The sequence below is a fragment of the Sceloporus undulatus genome, chromosome 1 (assembly GCF_019175285.1).
Source record: "Sceloporus undulatus isolate JIND9_A2432 ecotype Alabama chromosome 1, SceUnd_v1.1, whole genome shotgun sequence".
NCBI lineage: Eukaryota > Metazoa > Chordata > Lepidosauria > Squamata > Phrynosomatidae > Sceloporus > Sceloporus undulatus.
This window is the reverse complement of record NC_056522.1, coordinates 80203526-80228014: the sequence shown is the minus strand read 5'-3', so window position 1 is coordinate 80228014 and position 24489 is coordinate 80203526. Positions and strand designations below refer to the sequence as shown.

Genomic DNA, 24489 nt, shown 5'->3' with positions numbered 1-24489 from the left:
CCTTGTTGCATGCTGGATTGGCAGTTTTTAAGGAGCTGAACTCTCCTGCAGGAGATTCTAAATATACCCTCCTTAAACTGCAATCCCAGCATGCAACGTAGGCAGCTAGAGGAGTCCACTGGAATAGTACATCTTTAAGAGCCTCGTCTGATAAACACCTATATTCTACTCATGCTTAGAGCAGATTCACTGGAATAGCGTGACTGAACTGAAACCAAGGATTTCAGAGGTTTATTTTAATCATACTTGTCTGGATCTAACATATACTGGATGGAGGGATGGGTGGTGGTATGTGGGTTTTTGGATTAGGTATTTTCAGTAGAAATCATTAAAAGAATAATTCTTCAAAAGCAGGATTTGCAGCAACTTCCAAACACACAGGTTTATCACTATTGAGATAATACTTATCACCAGCTCTGCAGAAGTTTACAAGCCCCACAGCTAAAAAGAACTTGTGCTCTCTGAAAGAAACATTCTATGCCTTATCCTTTTATTTTTGCATTTTTTAAAAGAAATATGACATTACAAGCTTATTATAGATGTGTGTTGCATGGAGAAGCTGTCTGAATTAATTTTAAATGGCTTCTTGACACGGATTGTTGTTTATTCCAGGTTGACATCAAGAAATGCCACTGTTTTGCCATGTGACACTGAACGAAGAGCTGTGCACTCTGTCTGGTAGGATTTCCATAAGAAAACTAGTCCTTAATAAATATGAGATCAAGGAATTCTGGCAAAGCTCAATCACGGGGTTCCTGGGCTTCATTGTGCAAGATTGAATCAAAAGCATGCCAGATTCCAGCACTGATGCATGTACTCTGCTTTGTTAAGCGAACAGACTGTTCAAACCCAGAAAGGTAGTTCTTTTGGACTACAGATTCCAGAAGCCGCCAACCATCCCAAAGCCTACTGCACTGGTTGGGCTGGAAGGAGGATCTGGGAGTTTGCAGTCCATTAGGTAACTTCTAATCTACTGATCTAACTGGCAGGTAGAACATTGGGCTGGTCAATCCAGCCCTGCTGGACATACTACGGGTCTCCTTCTGTGCCCTTGGGTAGCAGCAGCGCTGGCAATGCAGGCCCCTTAAGATTTTATTTACATTTAAAAACAGCCATTCTTGATTTCCCCCTGGTGGCAATCTTTCATAAAAATTTATTGACCTTCTTGGTTAGTCAGTAAGTCTGACAGGCATACCATTCTAAAGGGCAAAGCAAAGGGGAAGCAAGACTGTAACCATCGGAACTTCCCAATTCTCTTTGGTTTTGTGGTTTTAATGGTCATGGATCCATCTTAAGGAATCCCCCTACTCCACTTCTGGGATGCCTGATTATCACCATTAATTTCCAAGATCCTAGTCCAGTAGGAAAAAAAAACATTTTCTTTCTTCATGCACAAAAAATTTTCACATGAAGCAGTAATGCTTTGCAAACTGTCTTGAGATATGTTCAGTTGATCTGTTATTTCCTCCTATGGTCCAAGCACGCTACAACTGTTATTCAAAAAGTTATATCCACAAAAAAAATAATTACATAAATAAAAAAAATAAAAACATAAATTAAAGGGGGGGCATTCACAGAGCATACTAGAGAAGCCCACCAGTTTAATCTACACGACTATTCACTCAGTTTCCAACTGTTTTCAATGCAGTTCTATCTCAGTTTTGGTGGGGCGGAAAGGCTGCCAGTTCACAGTGCATCAGAGCATGGAAAATTTACCTTTTCGAGTCTAGCTCTAAAAAACTCCCCAGTAGATCCGGCTTTTGTCCATTATTCTATGGGGTTTTTAATATTCCTCCTCAATTAGGGAAGGCAAATTGCACCCCATGCGCGTGTGTGTACCCTAAACAATTTTTGCAGCCACTAATCCATCAAGGGCTTGCAAAAAAAATCCTCCACCATTGGCAAAAAGCCAACATGGGATAAAAATGGAAAAAGCGAAATCCTCCAGTCTCCCCACTGAGGCCCCTCCAAACCAGCACACAAATTGGCGCAAACACGCTGCACAAATAGACAGCCAAAATCACTCTGGCCCACGTGGCAAGCCAATTTTCAGTTCAGATGCAGCCCATTATGGGGCCCCATGAAGGAAGACACACCAACACGGGCCTGTATAGACAGGCACAAATTATAAAGCTGCTTCAGGTTCCACTTGGAGCGTATGCTTTAAAAATGATGCAGCGTTATTAGAGACCAGAAAGCCACACCAAAGCCACGCTCCCCCTAAGCACTGGACCACAGCCTTTGAGCACAACAGCTTCTGGCTTCTTACGAGACAACATGCATCATTTTAAAACAGCATATCCTCCAAAGTGACCTGATAGCAGTCCTATTATTTTGCGCATGTCTGTTACGGGCCCCAACCAATAGGGCTCGTTCTAGAGTTCCCATTACCTACTGTATATTAATTCTCAGTCATAGCTATGTGTCTCAGATAAGCTTTGCTACATTGATTAAAGACATACAGTAATCCCTTACCTCTCTTTTGTTTCACAAATCAGAAAGTCAATAAGAAAAGAATAAGAAAGTTAAATTATCTGGCCCTTCATCTTAGACGCATTCACACCATCGGATACATTAGACTCTGGGTCAGCTTGAAACCGGACTTGACAGCCTTCCTCTTTGATCAGCCATGTCAAAGTTGCAATGAGGAAAAATTAAAAAAAAAAATCTACCCAAACCCAATAACCAGGTCACAAACATAGAGAGCTTTTTTCACTTGTACAAATGTTCACCTGCTCGCTCTGCATGAAATCCCAATCATCACAAGATCAAGTTCGATTTCAGACAGAGATAACTTCATTATGGGACTAGATATTTCCCCAACAAAACAATTAATCAACTGAACTACTAGCAATAAGGTAAAACTAATCTCCCAATAGGGCCAATTGTCTGATATCTATGAAGCAGGGCAAAGGTTTTTCTAGTCGAAATCGCGACACACAAATGGGAGAGGGATACAGGATTACCAGGGCCCTCAAAAACGAATGCTTTTTGGGGGGGGAAAAGCAATGACAAACCACCACATAGCTTAGTTTTCTCCCATTTCAAAATAACAAGGCCTGTTACAGACAGCCAAAATAGCTCTCGAGCACAGGATGTCATGGTGTTTCAATGAGCATGCAATCCTACAGTAAGTCCACGAAAGCCACCACCAAGCCATGCTCCAGCTCGGAGTGGGGCTGGTGCGACTTCTGGACTCTTAGACGCATGCAATCATCGAAACACCATAACTCCACGGTGACTCGAAGCAGCTTTATTTTGGCTGTCTGTAACAGGCCAAGAGAAGTCAAAACAAGTTCCAGTTCCGTCTACTGATGGGAGTATTCCCCGGTGAAGTTTTTAACAGGTTTTGACCTGTCCTAGCTTGTTAATTTTGGCTCAGGTTGACATAAATCAGCTTCTTCTTAGTGTATTTACTAGTTTTTCGTCCCACTATCATCATCATTGCTACAGTTGCTTATCGTTGATGTTGTTTTTTGCTGCATTTGATGCAGTGCTGCAAGTCCATTGACACTGGTTGAAATGTGAGATATACATCGAAAATAAAGTGTATGACGTAAGTGTGTTCAGATCTCTGTGTTTCTACAAAAATGAAAGGTAGCAATAATCCTTTCTTTCCTCTCTTACTCGTGTAGGAATATTTATTACAATATTGTGCCTGCAAGGACCTCACGCTGGAAGGAATATTCCGAAAGCTGCAAATGAGAAGTTACGCAAAGAGCTGAAAGAAAGGAGTTAAATTCTGGAGGGAAAGTTGCCTTTGAAAAGACCGCTGTCCATGTGTTAGCATGTTTTAAGGTGGGTGTGTGTATTTGTGGTCTTCACTTGGGGTTCCTGACCACTTTATGATGATGCCCATGGAAGCCAGTTCTACCAGCTGACTGAGAGGGTCACCTGTAGTAAGAGGTGCTGGAGTCAGCCGCAAGGTTTTGTGGAGAGAGATGCATGTTGAGCATCTCACTCTGGACCGCTAAGATAGCTTGCTGCTTCAGGGGTGATTCAGACACTCTCCCAGTGACTGTGCGGAAAAAAGGCAACACCCAGTCCAGTTTGGCTTTTTTTGCATGAAGTGGGAATGGGGTTTCTAGCTTGCTCGTCACTGAACGAATGTCCTTAAATCGGCCCTATGTTATTTATCGGGAAGAGATAACTTTGCTTACATGGTACAAAACATTTTACCTGAAGTTGAAGCAAGGGTTAATTTTCCCTTGCAGGATTTCCTTCCGGAACTTCCCCATAAACGTTCCTGCGGTCGATCTTTATGATGATGATGACAGCAATTGGAGAAGATGGTAGTGATCAGGAAAAACTGAAGCAATGAAAGAGTAAGTTGATTCCACTGCATAAAATATTTTTTCTTGTTTCCGTGACATACAAAAAAAACAAATAAGAAGTAGATCCAAGGTGTAATTTATTTCCTTTTTAAAATGTTTCATTGATGCAACTGAAAGTGCTGTTAAGATTGGCAGTCCTCTATCCACTTACCTAGAAGGGGGCCCTCATTGAAGCCATAGGTTACTTCTTAGAAGGGAGATTGAGCAGTGTGTGCAGGATCACAAGCTTGCCATATCTTAACCTTATTCTTTCTGGATTGAAATAAGTTTTGAAAGCATTTCTTTAAGAAACACATCCAGTCTCAAATCGTAGCATGTTCATGTTACACATGCCATTGTTTAAATGGATCTGGTGGTTCACCTGAAGTAACAGGTAATCTCCTCCCAAGTGTGTTTAAAGTAACCAGAAACGTTGGAAAGGGTACTTTAGACAATAACTGCCCAAATCCTGCAGTAGTATAAGCCACCAAACAAACAAATCTGGTGTGGGATCAGATTGTAAGGCATACTAATGAATTGCAGAGTTGCCAACACAGAATTATTGTAAATATTGTCAATTCTATATGGCTCCCTCATTCCACAGGCTTTCATTGTTTTTACTGTTGGTTCAATAAACGTTTTCAAAAGGAGGAGGATATTATTGGAAAAGGAAATGATCCATTGCCATGTGAAGTTCGAAGCGTTCATTGGCCGCTCCATAGTTTTTGTGGGTTTTTCAGGCTTATGTGGGCCATGGTCTAGAAGAGTTTTCCTGACGTTTGGCAGCATCTGTGGTTGGCATATTCGAGATCCATGTCTATGACCAAGGGCAAACTACTAGTGTACAACAAATGGTAATTGGTTGATTAGGCACGGGCCTTGCTTCCCTCTGTCCCTCATTTTGAATAGAAAAGGCGTTTCTCTCACTCATGTTATATCACCAGCATAGACTGCACCCCATACTGCAGAAATAATCCGTTTTTAACACCACTGCCATGACTCAAGTGCTATGGAATTCTAAGAATTCCTAGTTTTTTGTGGCACCACAACTCTCTGACAAGGAGGCTAATTCTCATAAAACTAACAATTCCAGAATGCCATACACTGAAGCCTGGGCCAATGAAAGGTGTCCAGAACTGGATGATGTTTCTGCAGTGCAGGTGAGGCCATAGAGAAACATAAAATGGCTAACATGAACACCACAATATCAGGCCAATCAAAACTGAATGCTCAGTGAAACAATGTGAATAAAAGTTAGCTTATTAGGGCAATTCTCCCCCAATTTGTGCTGCTGTCTGACAGGTGATGGGGATGAGCTATCAATCTAGGACAGCAGAACATGTTTGTAAGCGGGGTAGTTGTATGCTTGAAAAGACCACAGCCAAAGACATCAAGAAAAGGGGGGGAAAGTTCTCTCCCTACAGTTTCGTGCCTGCCTCCATGCGCCCTAGACTTCTGCTTTCAGAAATTAATCAAATCCAATGTTATGAGTTCAAAAAAAAAAGAAATTCTTTTTTAAGCCTTAATGAAACTATCCGATTCAAAACGAGCACGTTAAAATGGGAAAAATGTAGATAAAAGTATATGCCCTATCATGAAAAGGCCATTTCTACAGCAATAGATTTAGCAAGTATTTGTCTAAATAAAAGATCTTTGCCTGCCAGCTATGGTGAACAGAAACAGTGGCCAGTTGTCACCTCCCAGAGGAAGGAGAAGAAGGTTTGTTCCTGTATCCTTACCAAAGGAATTGTATTATGGTTGGGACCAAGAGAAAGTATCATCTTGCTTGACATTTGTTCAGGGCTTTTTGGCTGTCAGTTTCAAACACAGCTGATGCCTGGGGGATTTCTGAATGGGAATTTTATTTTAGCCACTCTAAATACACTTTCCCACATTTAAGAGAAGTATCATGGTTTTTTCAATGGATTGAAACTTTGGGCTTTAAAAAGCAGAACTTTCCTGAGGATCATTTTTGTTGTGGTTCGTTTTGTATGGGTTGCAGACAAGCTACCAAGACCAAACCTTATTTTGCCTCAGCATTTGCGTTGGTGTGATCCACCACATTAAGCAAAAGGTCAGAAGTCACAAATGGATTCTAGCAATCTTGCCACGGTTTTGGGCCAACCATGTTGACGCAGAAATTAATGACCAGGGTCTTCCATCTTGAAGTCCGAAAGAGCTGACAGATAAGGTGAGCTTGGTTTTACTTCCTTCTGCTGTCACTTTTTCTTCACCCATAGCTGTTTTGTCTTCAAAGGAAAAAAGCCTTACTACAAACACACTGTGATGATCAGTCCCCTTCAAACGAATTATATGAAATTGGCTCACACTGGACCTTTAAGCCCCAAGAGTTAACACCTGAAAATGAACAGTAACATAGTTCAATAAAGGTGCGGCATTCACTGAGAATATTTGTTTGTTTTTTTTAGCCTCAGTGAACTTGTTGTGCCAAGGTGTTTTTTAAAAAAATCTAAAATTTCTTGTGAACACTAGTTTCTGAATCAGGGTAACGTCAGTTAGGAAGGAGATGACGAGGAGAGTGATAGTTCAGTTAAAGCACTCTGGGCACAAGCCAGATGGTCCCCTAGGTACAATCCCTGGTAATTTCCAAGTAAATTGATGAAGTATCAGCTCACAGGGAAAGAGGCTTTGCCTCATACCCTGAGAAATAGCTTCCAGTTAGAGTAGGCTGCTAGGCTAGATGACAAATATTCTCATCTTGTCGAAAGGAATCTTTGTAAGAATACTTTTGTGGCGATGGTGGGAAAGAGTCTTACCTACACTACGCATCATTGCACAAAGTTTGGTGATTTCAAAGGCCGCTTAATGGATGAATTCAGACCTTCTGGCATATTGTGTCTCCCATCATCACCCCACTGGACAGGTAGGAGAGTTGTAGGGAGAGAAAGAGAGGGAGCAAGAATAGCAGAAGGAGAGGGTTGATCCATCCCACTTTTGCCTCTGTTTGCTTGTCACCAGCTATAACTGTCCTTGAGCCCGGCGATAACCTCTAAGTGCGTAGAAAACTTACTTTTCTAGATTCCCACAGAACCCCCTTAGCCAGTGGCCAGACTGACTGGAAATTCTGGAAGTTACAGGTAAACAAGTAATGTTTTCCAACCTATGTTGCTCTTCTAAGGAAGCATGAGAAAAGGGCTGAAATGTGGTTGAAGAGTAGCGCGGCCTTTCTCCATCCTCGCTGCATGCCATTGTGTACACTTCCATTCTCTCTCTTCCCAAAGGAAAGAGTCCGCAAAACATGCCTTTTTTTCACCGGGAAAAATCAGTTTCGACAAACAGCATCTCTTCCCTTCGAAAGAGAATGGAAGTGCTATGATGAGAGGCCAATGAGAAAGCTGCTACTCGCATGCTGCAGTTTGACTTTCTTTTCTCTGAGATAGGTCTAAGTGGTGAGAGGCAGGTTGTAAAGGTGATGATATCCTATCCTATATAGGGACCTGGACCAATGAACTAGTGGGGTAGCAATATTCTTAGGTACAGTCCTGTATCTTGTTTTGGCCATGGGAATGGATTAAAGCCACAAACCACAAATACTAGCAGAGGTACCAGGCCTAACCAAAAGAACTGCATTTTATGTAAGAACCTGTGGTTAGCATTTTGTGGCTGGCAGACAGTACCCGCCAGAAACAAAATGATGATTACCGTAATCTACTGAAACCCTCTGGCAGGACACAGTGGACCTCCATGAGGATGTAATCAGTTTTGGGATGTTATCTTTCTAGGTAATCCAGTTTGTGTCTGGCTAACTTACTCCCACTCCCCCCCCCCCCCAAATTGCTCTTACCGGGCATAGAAGGGACCAGAGGAGGGCTGCAATGACTCTGTGGTATCTTCCAGTTGTTGGCCAGCTGTAATATAGTTCCAAATGCAGCACGTGTCCCATACAGGGTTGTGGCTGAAAGTGTAGGCAGTGCTGTTGATCATCTGATTTCCTTTTAATTTAACCAGAGAACGGGCCATGTATAAATAACTGTATAAATAACACTGTTAATTGCAGATGACCTGAAAAATGCCTGAATAACAAATACTCTTGATTGATTTGCACAGGTGAAGGCATTATAGGGGATGCCTCATTGACAATTGTTCTGATATATTGGGGAAGAAATTTGTTGCGCTATGTCAGTAATGCAGCTTGATGAATTCCATGATGAATCAAGGTACATAGTCAGATACGATTTTGGTCTTCGGGCTCTCTAAGAGTTAATTTAGGATCATTGTCGCACTGGTCAGGTTCGCAGAATGTACTATGGGCTTCTTTAGAAGTTTCTGCACTAAAAGGAAGGCTGGATTCGTCTTACATTATTCGGATTTATTCAGACATGGCTTGAACGGCAAAGGAAGTAACAGAGATAACAGACAAACCACAAATTGTTTTCAAATGTTAAAAGTGCTATTTCTTAGAAGTTCACATGGAGACTGAGATTTACACACTACTGTCCTTGCTGTCTTGGGGTGACACGGGAGGAGAAAGAGGATTAATGGATGGAAGCCCGAGCTGCAGCTTTGTATTGGATATCGTTTTGATATCCAAGAATATATAAAAAACCTGATAAGCAAAGAACAAACCAGCAAAAACATGGATGCATGTATGGAAACATGTGAAAAGGTAACAGCAATCATATATTGGAAAATGAAATTGGGCTTTATTTTATAATTATGATATTATTATTAATGATTATTATTATTATTATTATTATTTATGATTATATACTTTATTTTATATAGCGCTAGTAGATCAACCCGCACTGTACATACAAACAATAAAGTAGATAAAGTAAATCCGCCCATCGTGTACAATCTAAGAATCATAGCATAATCATAAAAATAATACTCACAATACAGAAAGGGTAACAATAAAGTAAAAAGTCAGCAAACAATTAAAAATACACAAACAACCGGAGCAGCGCGTTACTCTACAAGAGTCAAAAAAGATGGAAACAACAAATGAATGTATCAAATGTTTTGGAAAAACAGAAACAAGGACGTATCGCATTTAAACTATATGTCTATATCACAATATGGAGACCATGGGTCACAAGCACTCAAGCAGTAGACACAATGAATAACACGTGTTTCTTGTGAAAGTCAACCAAGGACATAAATAAATGTATGCTGGTTTGCAGTGAAATTTTTTCTACTCCGGAGTTCTCTGTGGCCATTTCAACCGCGCAAGTAGTCTTCATCACACCAGCCATCCACTATTGTTTTGATAAGAAGATTGCGCAATCTCTTATCAGTTCAAGCCATAACCTGCGAATGGCAGGAGCTGGAATATATAGTTGACCGTATTAACCCAGCAAAGAAAAACGCTATCATTCTGATGAAACTACTTGAGTGTCCGAAACGGGCCACAGAGAACTCGAGGTAGCCAGCAAAAGGACGTTAAAGGACTTTTGCTACCGATTCCCAATTAGTGTTACATCCCAGGCTACGTGGCTGCAAGTATCTTCAATGATTTTTTCCTAGACATTTTATTGATTCGTTGATACAGCAGTAGAAAAATTTCACTGCCAAAACAGCAGAACATTTATTTCATGCCTGGTTGCTTTCACAATGAACACAGTGTTATTCATGTGTATATTGTTGAGGTGTCTGCGAACCATGGAGTCTCGATATTGTGAATTAGACTATATGTTTGTTATATGAATGAGATACGCCTTGTTACTGTTTTTGCCAAACAGTTGTATATATCATTTAGTGGTTCCCCTCTTTTACAAAATAAAAAATGTCAAGTAACAAATACTAGTCAGCAATGCCCTGGGAACACTTCTGAACAGGATGAAACTGATTTTAAAGTTTTTAAAAGTTTTTTAAAGATGGTTGCACATAGACAATAAACTAAAGGACTTCATGAATAGTGGACTCTTTATAGATTAGAAAGTGGATTTACATGGTGCAGGATCTCTAGAATTTCTGTGGAATTTCAGGGGGAGGTAAACTATGTCAACAAATTAGACAAAAAGTAAAAGTCAGCATTCACCAGTTTTTTTGGAAAATCAAAAATTCTTTGTTCTAAAGCTGTACAGTGTGAAGGAATTTAGATTTGCCCCTTTGGGAATAAATAAAAATAGGATTTCATAGTAGATATATAGCATTGCAATAGCAAGTACAGTTCTAATACCCACTCTTATCAGTGCACTGAAAGCACTTTCCTAAGTGGTTTACAAAGTGTAAGCTAAGGCCCGAACAATCTGGAAAAATATTCATTTTAGCGACCCTCCTCGGAAGGTGCAGCCTGACTCGAGCTTGAGCCTTTCACTGGTATGTGAACTTTAACCTTTGTGATTTTGTGAATGAGTGGCTGCAGGTACAGGCATTTGGCAACGCGCCACCATTGGTAGAGGAGTTTTGTAGACATACTGTACTGCAGATATGCAAAGAAAGTTTAATGTAGAGGTCAGAACTCTACATCTTTGTTATTCAATTAAGAATGAAGTCAGTTGAAATGTAAAGATTCATAGTCCATAATCTGTCCCCATACCCAACAGCACATTTTCTTTCCTTCCTCCAAAATGCGGTCCTTAAGCCAGCAAACATGGATTCTGCGTGACAGCACAGACCGTGAGGGAGAATGCAGCTCCATGATCTCCAGCCTAACAATCTACTAAAATCCAATTTGAACAGCAAATCAGGCCCAGGAGTATGAGCTATACACCTACAACGAACCACTAGAACCAGAACTTGGCTGTCTCTTCACTGACCCGTTTTTAAACTATCTGTAAGCAAACTGGACAGAAAGGTTCTCAGACCAGAACAGGTTCCTCTTCGAAGGGTCTCAAGAAGTCTCTTCGGTGAGGAACCCAGAACTAACTAAAATGAGGAAACGTCTTCACAAGTAGGAACTGGATTGAAGTGTCGAAGTCCTGAGAATGCACATGATGGAAAGACTTCTCTGGCAGGTCTTTATAAGAACCAAAAAGCCACCAAACCTAAACAAGGAAAGCTAGATTGGCAGTTCAGAAGTGTCAAGTGTTTCCTTCCCAGAACAGCCTCCATAGTTCACGAACAGCGTCACTCAATCTCAGAACCAGTTCTGTCTTTCACCAGCTCACCAGCTAAGCATCACCTTCACTGTGGAAGTATAATGTCTTGAATAAGGAAGGCCACAGTCATTGTTCCTACTAAGAATTTCCCAGAAGAAAGTTTGACACATACACCCAGAAGACTGAAGAAACATTCATTGTCATTTTCAGCACAACTCGCAAGAAAATGGTGGGACTAAAACACAAAGTTGTAGTCTGAGGGGGCTTGGTAAGGGACAGTTTCAAGAAGGATTCCCAAGAAAGAGAGGCATCTTTCGTGGAAAAAAAGAAAGAGGAGAAAAAAAAAAAAAAAAAGGAAAAAGAAAAAAAAAGAAAGAGTCCAAGCAACATATGTTTATAAATGCCAAGCCAGTGGGGCCTCTGGGGTGTGGAACTGAAAGGCATCGTTTATCATGTAGCAGAGGAGGTGTTTTCACAACGTGTGATTCAAAGAATCCTGGAAAGCCCCCATCCTATGAAGAAGCAACCAAACACTGTGCAGCGCTAGGCTTCCTTCATACAGTAGCTTACGAGTTCAAGATTGAAAACCACGATATGTCTCCAGACTCTGAGCCTCAATGTTCAAGGCTTGATAATAGGTTACAAGCAAAGTAATAAGGACTTTTTAAGTGACAAGGCTTTCTGTAGCAATAATCCTAAAGACATCTGCCAGGTGTTGAATGTTGTTATTTGGAATACATCCTCGGCAAATTTACCTGACTTACTCCAAAGTCCTACGTCTCAGGACATGTTCCTGGTTCTTATCAAAAAAGCAAAAGAATAGCTGATCGACGTGCAGTCAGCCAGCATTTGATAACATCCAGGGTGCAAAGGAATCCTATGTTTAAGTTTATTGTCCCGCTTTTAACAGAAATGTACATGGTGTACAGAGTATGTGGAAAGCAAGTATTTACTGTCCCTAATAAAGCTGGTTGTGTTTTTAATGCTATTGTCGGATGTAATACAGAATCGGCATTGCTCATTTTACAAATCCTGTAAGATGGTTGTACATATGTATATAAGTATGTTTATGATTTTTCTTTTCTGTGATTGTAAAACGACACTTTGTAAAAACTAAGCAAAAAGCCGAGACAGATCTCTAATCCTGTTCTTCAACAGCCATCCTATAAATGTGATTTATTGCTTTCACTTGAAAATCTAGAGAGGACTGTTCAACCCATAGAAAGCAGTATCTCGACTGCAGTACTACACGATAGCGGAAATGGGATATACAGCAACCATATACTCCATTTCCCCAACATGTTGACCTGAGGGATGTGTTGGGACTGCAAACCGCAGCATCCGTAGCAGGCATAGCGATAACTGATGGGAAGATGGTGGAATAGTATCATGGCGAGTGTACAGACCGCGGAAAAGCGGGGCTCCTGCCCGCCGCCAACACCGGTTGCTGCGTCTGGGAACCGCAGCAGCCAAACCGCGCGGTTCCCGGATGCAGCAAAGACGCGCCAAATGTGCTGCTTCTTTCCAACCCCGGATGGGAATGCCGCAGGCGCTACTTGCGCACGCACGGCAAACATCCAGGGTTGCGGCGTGCGGACGCTAAGAGCGTCCAAGCAACATAAAGATGCGGCGCCCGTGGTGGTATAGCGCGCCATCTTTACGCCGCTCATCACATGATAGGGTAAGGCTGGTGTGGACGCTAAGGTCGGGCCAACCCTAAGCACGTGACGGAGTGCCGGAAAGGCCCGGCTGTAAACGGGCCCCAAGATACTGGAAAATGAGAACGGGGGAAATGCTTAGCTCAGCTCAGTCCTAAACGCAAACTGGTTTTTTAAACGTATCTGATTATCCGGCTTGGTTGGTTTCTGCATTATCAAGGATCAACTGTGTTCCACCATTTCCTTTTCAGTAAGGCTGTTTTCACTGAAATAAATCTCGTCCGAACAAAACGTTTCAGTTGAAAAAATAAGGGATTCCTTTTTTTGTGTATTTATGTTCCTGCAAAACATGTTAGCACATTAGTTTAACAGCAACTTTTTGATTAGTGAACTTTTTACTGAACAAGTACTTGTGTGGGGCAGCAGGTGGTAGAATGAAGACAGAAGATTTGTTTTTTTCTGGATCACCTTAGAAGAGAAGGTTTGGCTATATTGTATTGGACTGTGACAGAACAGTTCATAAATCCAATTGATATAATTGTTCTACTTTAGTTTGAAACTAACAATAGGATTCAGAGCCTTGGATGTTATAGTCTAGCATGTTTTTTGTATCTAAGGTGGGGGTTGAAATCCTGTAGACCCTCCAGATTTGCTAAACTGAAATCCCGCCCGCCAGCATAGCAATGATGGTGAATACTGGAAATTGAATACTACAACAGTTTGAGGTTTAAGTGCAACAGTTCCACTCAGATAACATAAGTTCTGTTGCGGCTCTAAATGGATCAGTCTGTTGCTCAGTCGATAATGTGCAGGGACAAAGACGCGTGTTTCTGTATAACCGGACTTGTAAAGGTTTTGTGTGAATGGTGTGAAACTGAGGAACCATAGTTCGACAAAGTGATATAACTACTCATACTGTCTCATTACTGTAGGAACCAAGTTCTACAAAAGTGAACTTGGGAGCGTCTTCTGAACAGTAAGGTGATGGAAAATGCACCATCGTTTATTGTACAAGCCTCTATGAATTAGCCCTTTACTCTATGCCTCACAGTATTTTTAAGAAGTGAAGATAGCATGTGGCAAGAAAGTGGTAGGAGGGGTTAAGTTCAAAAGTAAATCTCAAAACCAGAATAAAGTACCAACTTTCTGTAGTTTTTTTAAAAAAGTGTTTTCGCCCATTTAAGTGGCCTCCTTTTTTAGAAATATTCACAGTCCTACCAAAGGCATAACAAAATGGAAATTAATGTGACCATTCTAATGCACTTCCTTTCCCTCAAGTCTAATTGAAAGTAATTACACTTTTACCAAATCTTTATATATGAAGATGCGGGCTATGAATAGTATGGTTATTTAAACTGGAGCTAGAGGAGTCACACTGGAATAGTACCTCTTTAAGAGCATAGTGTGATAAACATCATAGATTTATAGAGTTGGCAAAGATCACAAGGGCCATTCAGTCCAACCCCCTGCCATGCAGGAACTCACAATGAAAGTACCCCTGACAGATGGCCTTCCAGCCATGGTTTAAAGACCTCCAAAGAAGGAGACTCCACCACTCTCTGAGGGAGTGTGTTTCACTGTTGAGAGCTGTCTGGATCCAGTTCCATGAAATGAGTTCTAAAGGGGCTTTAAAGGGTCCCCCCCCCAAACAATGCTCCCCAGAAAATTTCCCCAGAAGTATTGCTGTATGGCAATTTTCTAATATAACAGAATTTCAAAAATTGTTAACAATTGGGGTAGTTGGGAGGGAAGTCAAAAACTCCACAGGATTAGCACAACCTCTTTGAGTGAACCTAAGCAGATACCTGGATCCCAGCCATAGACCCAAGTAAGGCTATGAAATGATTCTTCACATCGTTAGAAACAGCCCCACTGAAATTAATGGGTCTTTGAAGCAGAAGGTGTTTAGAAATTGAGTGTTGTTGTGATCCAGGCTGTATGCAGCTTTATAGCTTGGTTCTATATCTTTGTACATATATCTGACGGGGAGGGGATTCTGGGAGTTTTCATCCAAAAATGAATATTTCTAAGGTCTAAATCTAAAAATCTTTTTTTAAATCTAAAAAACAAAAACAAAACATTTTTGTTTTAGCAAAAACCTCCTTAATTTCAGTAGCTCCCACATTAGTAAGCATAGCACTCCCTTTTCTACCCCCAGCATATTTCTTACACCTATTAAGATACTTAGCTGCAGATTACAGCTCAAGACTTGTCATGGAATTTTGACAAGCTTCTGTTTTCAAGCATGATTTTAACACATTAATGATTAAGTCACGGGTTCAGAACTACCTGAGTCACCTGAGGTACTTAAAAACAAAACAAACAATAACTTGAACTATATGAGTAATGCTTCTGTTCCTCCCATCAATTGATATCAGCAGAGCTTTCACTGATGGTAAAATCAGAGCTGGACTTTTGTGATGCACACTACAATTCTGTGCATGTTGACTCCGAAATAAGGCCCATTGATTTCATTGGAGCTTATTCCCTTGTGAATATGCTCAGGAACAAAGAATCAACAAAGAGCCTGATATTTGCTTACCTCTGATTGGCATGCAATCAAAGTCTCCATATCGCTCACATTTAAGGTTTTGGGCTGCAAAACAAAGGCAGCGCATGGTTAGAATCCATTTCTTTTATATATGATAACATATTACAGACAGAATAAAATATATTAGTTTAAGGAGGAAAATACTACTACTACTACTTACTGCACTGCAGCTGCTTAGCACCTTCATCAGGAATTTAATTGATGCAACCTTGGTGATTTTTGCACCATTGATTTCTCTTCTTTGCCTGATTAAGAATGAAAAGGCAAATATTAACAAGAGCTACCAAACGCTACAATTTTCTTTGCTGAAAACTCAAGATGGATAAGTAAAGAAATTTCATCTGAGAGACAAAGGAGTCACTTCCCACGGGGTCTGCACATACTCATTTTCTCTCATTACTACTTCTGGTTTTAAAACAGCACAAAGCCTATTTAATAGGGACAAAAGTTGACCAAACACAATGTACACCAAACCATCTTCAGCCTTCTTTACACCACTGCATAAACCATAATCATTCTAGTTAAAAGAACAGGTCCAAAATTCACTGTTCAACCACTCTTTATAGCAACATGTTATCAATATTTTAAGAAGTTGAAAAGATAATATATAACACTAAACAGACAGTGTCTGCAAGATGATGGAAAACCCACAATGAAAAAGGAGCTAGGAATATACACTAGGAATGTGTAAAAGTTCCTGACAGTGTAAAAAAAAAAATCAAACCTCATATTGGGCTTAAGCTCAATACAAATAGCCTCCATTTGCTGTACGGAACAGTTAAATTGAGCAGTGGATGCCTTGCCTTAAACATCTTACTGATACAATACAGAGTCAAACTAAGCTTTCACACATGTTTATTTTTCAAGCTTACCAGAAAATGATATCCAGCCAGAGTTCGTTCAAAAGGAGTGAACTTGAGAGCAAAGGAAAACCAGCATGACTGCCCACTGCCTGCAACTAATTTGCCAGGGAGAGTTGGAAAGACAGAGAGAGCTCCAGCCCAGCATGTACTGCATGCTAAATGAGCGTCAGTGGTGGAAGGACGCAGGTGGAAATTCACACTGTCATAGGAACAGGAAGAAGCATCATGGTCTGAATGCAGAACTTAGCACTCACTGGCAGATAACTAGTGCTCTGGTTTCCTCTTTCCTTTTAGGGCAGCTGTACTCTGTGTTTGGGTTTCCCTCCCACTATTTTTTTTTAAGTCCAGTGTTGTCACAGACAAAAAAACAATGGAACAGATGAGACGTCAAACAGGTAAAAGTTCCACCTTACGACAGGAATCTGGTGGGATGTCTGAAAAACATACTGCTGTGTAGGCTGGATGAATGCTAACCTAAAGGGCAATCTGGAGTTACAGACATCAACTTCTATACAAGCAGGGTTTGTCTTTGGGTGTACAAGTGTCCCTAAGATGTCACATTTCACCCCCAAATAAACCACAAGAGATCATGATAGATGAAAATAGGTCAGTGTCCTCTCTTTTAAAAAGCAATTGGAGGAAGCAGTAGGCATGTGGGAAAATAAATGGGGACCAAGGAGGACATTTTAGAAGTAAAACATGATTTATTACTCATACATTGATATCTCAGATACTTTTTTTAAAAAAATTGCTCCTGTTTGTGTTTCTTGTGACTAAAAAAATCAAAACGGGTATGATTTTTAAAAAAGATATCATTTGGGAAGCAACAGTGAAAGACATGCAGCGTGCTCCTTTCCTCACGAGACCAGAACAGTTTTCAGATCTGGGCATCACAAACTTGGATAACCTGAGATGTTGACATATAAACATGAACATTCAGAAAATTGAACTGCAATGTGACTTTGTGGATAATAAGATGGTGTGTGTGTGTGTGTGTGTGTGTGTGTGTGTGTGTTAAGCCCTGTCCAGTCCTGCAAAATGCTAGAATACAGCAGCTGCTACAAGATCGCGTGGCAGGCAGGCAGCACCAGATGGGAGAGGAACAATAGTCACTAGGCTGGGAAGCAGCTTTTGGAGAAGGAAAATGGGGTTTATTGCAGCTGGCTGAGTGAGCATGCTCCCTGGAAAGTGGCAGGAGCTGCCAAAACCATTTTCACACCTCATGGAAGCAGATGCTGCTGGAAAAAAAACCTCAGGCTGCAGACCTAAATAAAGTTACTAAGAAGTGTAATCAGCCCTATGTATCCTGCACCTACAGATTTAACTATCCACAATTGGAAAATATTTGTTTAATTAAATATTTTTTTTAAAAAAAATCCACAAATGCTCCATCCACATGGAATAAATAATCCAGTTTGACACCATTTTAAGTGCCATGGCTCAATGATATACAATTCTGGGAACTGCAGTTTTTGGGAGACACCGAGCCTTCTCTCTCAGAGAGCTCTGGTGCCACCACAAACTACAATTCCCAGAATTCCATAGCATTGAGCCATGGCACTTAAAGTGTTGTCAAGCTGCAGTGTGGATGCAGTCAATGAAACCTTGGTTTTGGCATGTTATATAAGGGACACCAGTTTACTACACCATTGTATATAATGGGGCTTGAGTATGCACAAATTTTAATATTGATGGGGGATGGGGTCCTGAAGTCAGGCCCCAGTGGATACCAAGGGCCCAATGTAGAGTTAGCGACACTGCCTTCAGTGAGTTTTCCAAACAACAACAACAGCAACAACAACAAATACCAAGGTTTGGAGAGGTAGCCTTCTCCAAACCAGCTGTGTTGGCTCAATCCATCTGGACAGCATTGAAAAAAAGCTGCTACAAAAACATGGAGTACCATTTCCTTCATTCTCAGTTTCAGAATAATAATGTTGTGTACCTTCAAGTCATTTCCAACTTACGACAACCCTAAGGCGAACCTATCGTCCATTGTTGAAATATCATTCCATGATATTCAAAGAGCAAACAAAGCCTTCCCTGTTTCATTGGACCTTGTTATGAAATCAAACAGTTAACGTTTATTTAGAATAGTATTCCTATTTTGTGTTATAACCAGAAGCAGTGGCCATTTGATTCCTGGATGAGGAATTTCTTTTGGTGAGATCTGGACCAAGGTTGCATCCTAAATGCACTTATGTCTGAACACAATTGGACTTGTTTTGTTGTGAAGATGGTAAGGTTGTTAACTTATAAAGCCCCTTAAAGGTTGCAGTCATAAGCATACTTAGTTGTAATAATTACTAAGGAAGATCAAGGGCAAAGGATGGCTCACTGCTGAACATAAATAAGAAAACAAAAATAATGACCATGGATGATCTATGTAAATTCAACCTAGACAATGAGCAAATCAAAATAGTTAAAAGAGTTCCTGTACTTTGTATCAAACATTGATCAGAATGGAAGCTGCATCAAGAAATCAGAAGAAGTCTAGGAATGGGAAGGGCAATTATGGAAGAACTGGACAAGATGCTAAAGGGTAAAAATATAAGTTTTCTGATCATCCAAGCTATCATATTCCTGTACATACATATGCGAGAGCCGGACAGTGAAGAATGTTGACAAAAAGAAAATCAACTAATTTGAGATGTGGTGCTGGAGAAGAATGCTGAGGATACCATAGACAGCCAAAAACACAAACAATGAGTCCTAGAACTGATCAAGCCAGAACTCCCCCTAGAAACCAAGATGACAAAACTGTTGTCCTTTGGCCACATAATGAGAAGGCATGACTCATTAGAAAAGTCAATACAGTCAGCTCTCCTTATCCATGGATTCTTTATCCATGAATTCAAGCATCCACAGCTTGAAAATATTCAAAAACAGTATAAATTCCAAATAGCAAGCCTTGTTTTTTTCATTTTATATTAGAGACATCATTTTCCTTTTCCATTATATTTGACAGGACTTGAGCATCCACAGATTTTGTTATCCACAGGGGGGCATGGAACCAAACCCCAACAGATAACAAGGGACCACTGTAATGCTAGGAAAGGTAGAAGGTAGTATAAAGTGAAGGGGCCTGCACACCACATGGATAGACTCAGTCAGGGAGATCACAGATTTGAATTTGCAGGACCTGAGCAGAGCCATGGAGAACGGGAGGTCTTTGGGGTGTTTCATCTACAGGGTTGCCATGAATGGAGTCAACTCCAGGGCAGTTAACAACAACAAAAGCCCCACTGAACACAGTAGAATTTACTTCTGTAAAATCATTTATAGCATTTTGCCATTAGTCTGGATTGAACACATTTCAATGGGGGTGATCATTGGAGTGCTTTTGTAAATAAATTACATTATATATTGCAAATAAATTATGCACTTCAGCATCTTGTGAGGTTTCATCTCTGTGATTTTGGTATGTTCCAGTGCCTCACATCATCTTCCCCTCTGATGTGCACTGCTCCACTATGTGAAGTTCCTTCCAGCAAACTCCTACTCTGCTGGCCTCCCTCCCATGCATACTCAGCAGTGTGCTATGTCATAAGCTGCATTATGGCCCAAATACTTTTGCAGCATTTAACAAAGCATGGCCAGTGCCCAAAGGCACTTGAATTTGATCCATGAATACCAAACAGCATAAGATAATACAATTATGAAATGCAAATCCAATAAAGATGAGCAAAAAACAAAACAAAACATTGCCATGGTTGTTTATTTATTTGCTTAAAGTACCTCTGTATCACCTCCAAGCCCACAAGGACTTCCAAGGTGATGAACTAATAAAAAGCACATTAAGATACTCTTGAAAAATTCCTAAAAAGTAGTCTAAAAACCATTCTTAGAATCTAGTTTTAAAACAGCATTTTTAAATACTGAATGCCAAGTGGAATAACACTGTTCTGACTGCCTTTTGTTGTTGTTAACTGCCCTCAAGTCAATCTTGACTCATGGTGACTTGTGGATGAGACATCTCCAAGACTCCCTAGCCTAGAGTGCTCTACAAATTCATATCCATGACCTACGTAATAGAATCCATCCATCTAGCATAAAGCCTTTCTCTCTTTCTGCTACCCTCCACCTTTCCTAGCATTATTGTTTTTTCCAGTAAGTTGTCTCTTCTCATGATGTGACCAAAGTATGACAGTTTCAGTTTAGTCATGTTGGCCTCCAGGGAGATTTCTGGCTTGATTTGCTCTAGGATCCATATGTTTGTCTTTTTTGCTGTCTACGGAATCCTTAGCATTCTTCTCCAGCACCACATCTTAAATGATTTTCTTTCTGCTTTCTTTACTGTCCAGCTCTCATGTCCATACATGGTAATAGAGAATACAATGGCTTGTAGGATTCTAACTTGCATGCTCAGTTGTATATCTTTGCTCTTTAGGATCTTTTCTAATTCTTTCATAACTACCCTCCTCATTCTTAGTCTTTTTATGATTTCTAGACTGTAGTTCTCATTCTGATCAATATTTGAACCCAGTTATGAAAACTTTTTTACTATTTCTATTTCCTCATTGTCTAGGTTGAATTTGTGCAGGTTCTCCATGAACATTATTTTGTTTTCTTTGCATTTAGCAGTAAGCCTGTCTTTGCACTTTCTTCCTTCATCTTCCTTAGTAGTTGTTCTACATCTTTGATATTTTCTGCTAGTAATATGGTGTCACCTGAATATCTTACGATTGTTGATATTCTCTCCTCCTATTTTCACTCCTTCTCCTCCTGTGTCCAACCCTTGTTTTCATACAATATGTTCTGCATATAAGTTGAACAGATAGAGTGATAAGATGCAGCCTTGCCTGACCTCTTTGCCAATTGGGAACCATTCTATTTCTCTGTGTTCTGTTCTGACAGTAGCCTCTTGTCTTAAGCACAGATTCCTCATGAGGACTATCAGATGTGTCGACACTCCCATGTCTTTAAGAGCATTTCATATTTTTTCATGATCTATGCTGTCAAAGGCCTTGCTATAGTCTATAAAGCACATGCTGATTTTCTTTTGGAATTCCCTGTTATGCTCCATTAGCAATCTTATGTTTGAAATGTAGTCCTTAGTGCCTCTTCCTTCCCTGAACCTTGCTTGGACTTCTGGGATTTCTCTTTCCATTTATGGTTGGAGTCTGTGTTGCAAAATTTTGAGCATAATTTTGGCTGCCTGGTGGAAGCTTAAAAGAGCCGGGGCCAACTTAACGTCCTTGCATAGGGAGTTCCACAGTTGATGTGCTGCTACAGAGAAATTTCTGTTATGTGTACTTATCAACCTAACTTCATGAGGTGTTGGGACATGCAACAGGAAACAGTAAGGAGACCTGCAACAGGACCTCCTCTGAAGGTCTGTTTTCTAGCAGGATCTTTTGGGAGGAGGAGGCCTTTCAGATATCAGGGCTCCAAGTTGTTGAGGGCTTTGTAGGCCAATACCAGGAGGCAGTGTGGTGTAGTGGTTTGAATTCTGGGTTACAACTCTGGAGACTACTGTTCGAATCCCTGCTCAGCCATGGAAGCCCACTGGGCAAGTCACACTATCTCAACCTCAGAGAAAGGTACAGACAAACCCCCTTTGAAGAAATTTTGCCAAGAAAACCCTGTTATAGGTTCACTTTAAAGTTTCCATAAGTTGGAAATAACTTGAAGGCACACAACAAACATGTTTTCATTGTAATTAGTTTTATTTTGTTTAAATATATTGTTTATATTTAGTATGACTTTATTAATATATTTGCTATGTTGCTTTTATGCTGTAAGATGCCTTTGGAAGAGTATGTTTATAAAATGGAGCAGATAAAATGCTTTCTCTTCATAGTTCTTATTTCAGCAATATCTTTGCAGCATGTGAAAGCGAAATGCCACTCTTAACAATCCTGTGAATAAATGAAAACTTAGAAATATACACTATGTCATTGTGGAAAGAAGTCTATTCCTTAGTATGGACAGCTAAATTAAGTAAGAGCTGAGAGTATCAAAAGATAAGCCAGACTGATGACATCCCTCCCCCCTTTCCCCCCTCACAAAGCATCTGCTTTACTTCTTTTGTGAAATCTCCAAATGGGAAAATCCCAACCACGGTAAATGTTTGCTGTTTTGTAAAGAGCTTTTAACCAACTTTTGAGGCACCCTGATGACCGTTGCAAACAGGGGTTGCATATGAGACCAAATGACAACAAATCTGTGTGTCAGTGTTATGCTAATGAGAAAACAGCAAAGAGGTAGTTTAGCCTGGCAGACAAAAGGATGCTGCTCAGGCACTGACACTTCAAAACCCACGTACATATATAGTCCAGTAAAACAAGGAGGGTTCTGGACTGATGCCTCCGAATGTTCATATATAGTATGTATTCCAGCTTTGTAAGAGTTGGCAGAACAATGGTCTCCTGGGAAACAACAGAAACATTGACCAAACAAAAAGGCAGTTGTGTAAGCACAAGGGGAGAGCGCAGGTTTCATTTTCTTTTCCTCTTTTTTTCCCCCTCATGTTTTCGACTGCATAGCATGACAGCAGCTTTAAAGTACCAGCTGTATTGTTTTCATTACTCTTTATGTTGTCTCCTGGTCTCTCTGGTGGGGTCAGTGTTGCAGGCCTTTTCATGTATGAGAGGGATCACTGTGGGACTATTTCCTGGGAGGGGGATACTAACAAATATTTCACAGAGTCCTCTGTGCTTATTACAGCTTATTGCTGTTCTCCACAATAGGTTCCCAGACTGGCACCATCCCAGACCCTGAGATTTCAGGGCCAAAAACTGAGACCAAGGGATAGACTTGCCATACCACCCAGATAGCTGGGTTTTACTTGGCTTCCAGGCATGGCAGCCAGTGCCCGTTTGCACTATCATTTAGAGCTTGTTCCCACTTAGGATTTGATACGAATTAAAATAAAACGCTTTTAATAAAATCGAATTAAAATAACACTGTTGTTATCCCGCTTTCAGAATCGCTTTATTCATCGTTCCCATCTGCTTGTTTAATTCGGATTTTTTTACCTGCAAGCGTTCAGTAAGCGTTCTCACTTGGCATGAAATCGGTGTTTAAATAAAGCGATTCTTCTCCTCCATACCTTATTTGGAGTTGTCAATCAATACTACGTCAGAATGACGTAACGTTAACCCGCATTATTCGGAATCGATGTATCTGTGACATCGTTTCCATCTCTGTGACCGTTTCTGATTCGATTTATTTTTGGCGGTTTTTTTTTTAAATGAACCAATCAAGGCGCTTAAACGATCACACGTCATAAGCGCTGTCTGCCTTATTATATACATTTTCCCTCCGAATTTAGTAGGAAACCCAAGCTCTCTCCAGAGGAACTATGGGATAGGTTTTCCAGGGCAGCATCCCTGCTTCATGTCTCCTCAGACAGCCAGGGAGAATCCCTTCAGAGAGCCCACAGAGATCAATGAAGGAGGCTGCTGGCAATGCGAATTTAATAGGAAACCTAAAAGCTCTCTCCAGAGGAACTATGGGATAGGTTTTCCAGGGCATCATCCCCGCTTCATGTCTCCTCAGACAGCCAGGGAGAATCCCTTCAGAGAGCCCACAGAGATCAATGAAGGAGGCTGCTGGCAATGCGAATTTAATACGAAACCTAAAAGCTCTCTCCAGAGGAACTATGGGATAGGTTTTCCAGGGCGCTGTCAGCCTTATATACATTTTCCCTCCGAATTTAGTAGGAAACCCAAGCTCTTGCCAGAGGAACTATGGGATAGGTTTTCTTCATGTCTCCCACCAAGACAGTCAGGCAGAATCCCTTGACAGAGCCCAGAGATGAAGGGGGGAAGCTTGTGGCAAAGCGAATTTATTAGTAGGAAACCGAAGCTCTTTCCAGAGGAACTATGGGATAGCCTTCTAGTCCAATCCCCCCTTGAGCCCTTTGATTAGGGAGTTCCTGCATGGCAGAAGGAAGCAGAGAAAGGGGCCGCTACCTCCAAGCTAAAACAGAGGCTGGGTGGATAGACCTTTGAATCTGAGAGTTGGAAGGGACCCCAGGAAGAGCCTTCTAGTCCAATCCCTCCCTTCTGCCACGCAGGAACTCTCTGTCAAAGCATCCCCAATGACACATGCCCACCCAGCCTCTGCTTGAGCCCTTTGATTAGGGAGTTCCTG

General features: G+C 40.8%; 1 protein-coding gene across 1 annotated transcript in view; it reads right to left on the bottom strand.

Moving 5' to 3' along the window:
* The window catches only part of LOC121935278 (T cell activation RhoGTPase activating protein), a 28741-nt gene extending 12140 nt beyond the window's left edge, over positions 1 to 16601 (bottom strand). The window contains exons 1-3 of the mRNA XM_042476678.1: positions 16399 to 16601; positions 15687 to 15771; positions 15518 to 15571 (exon numbers count right to left, since the gene is read on the bottom strand). Coding sequence (XP_042332612.1) covers positions 15518 to 15571; positions 15687 to 15713 — 81 coding nt within the window. The 5' untranslated portion in view covers positions 15714 to 15771; positions 16399 to 16601. The remainder of the gene's footprint in view (positions 1 to 15517; positions 15572 to 15686; positions 15772 to 16398) is intronic.
* Positions 16602 to 24489: the final 7888 nt, after the last annotated feature.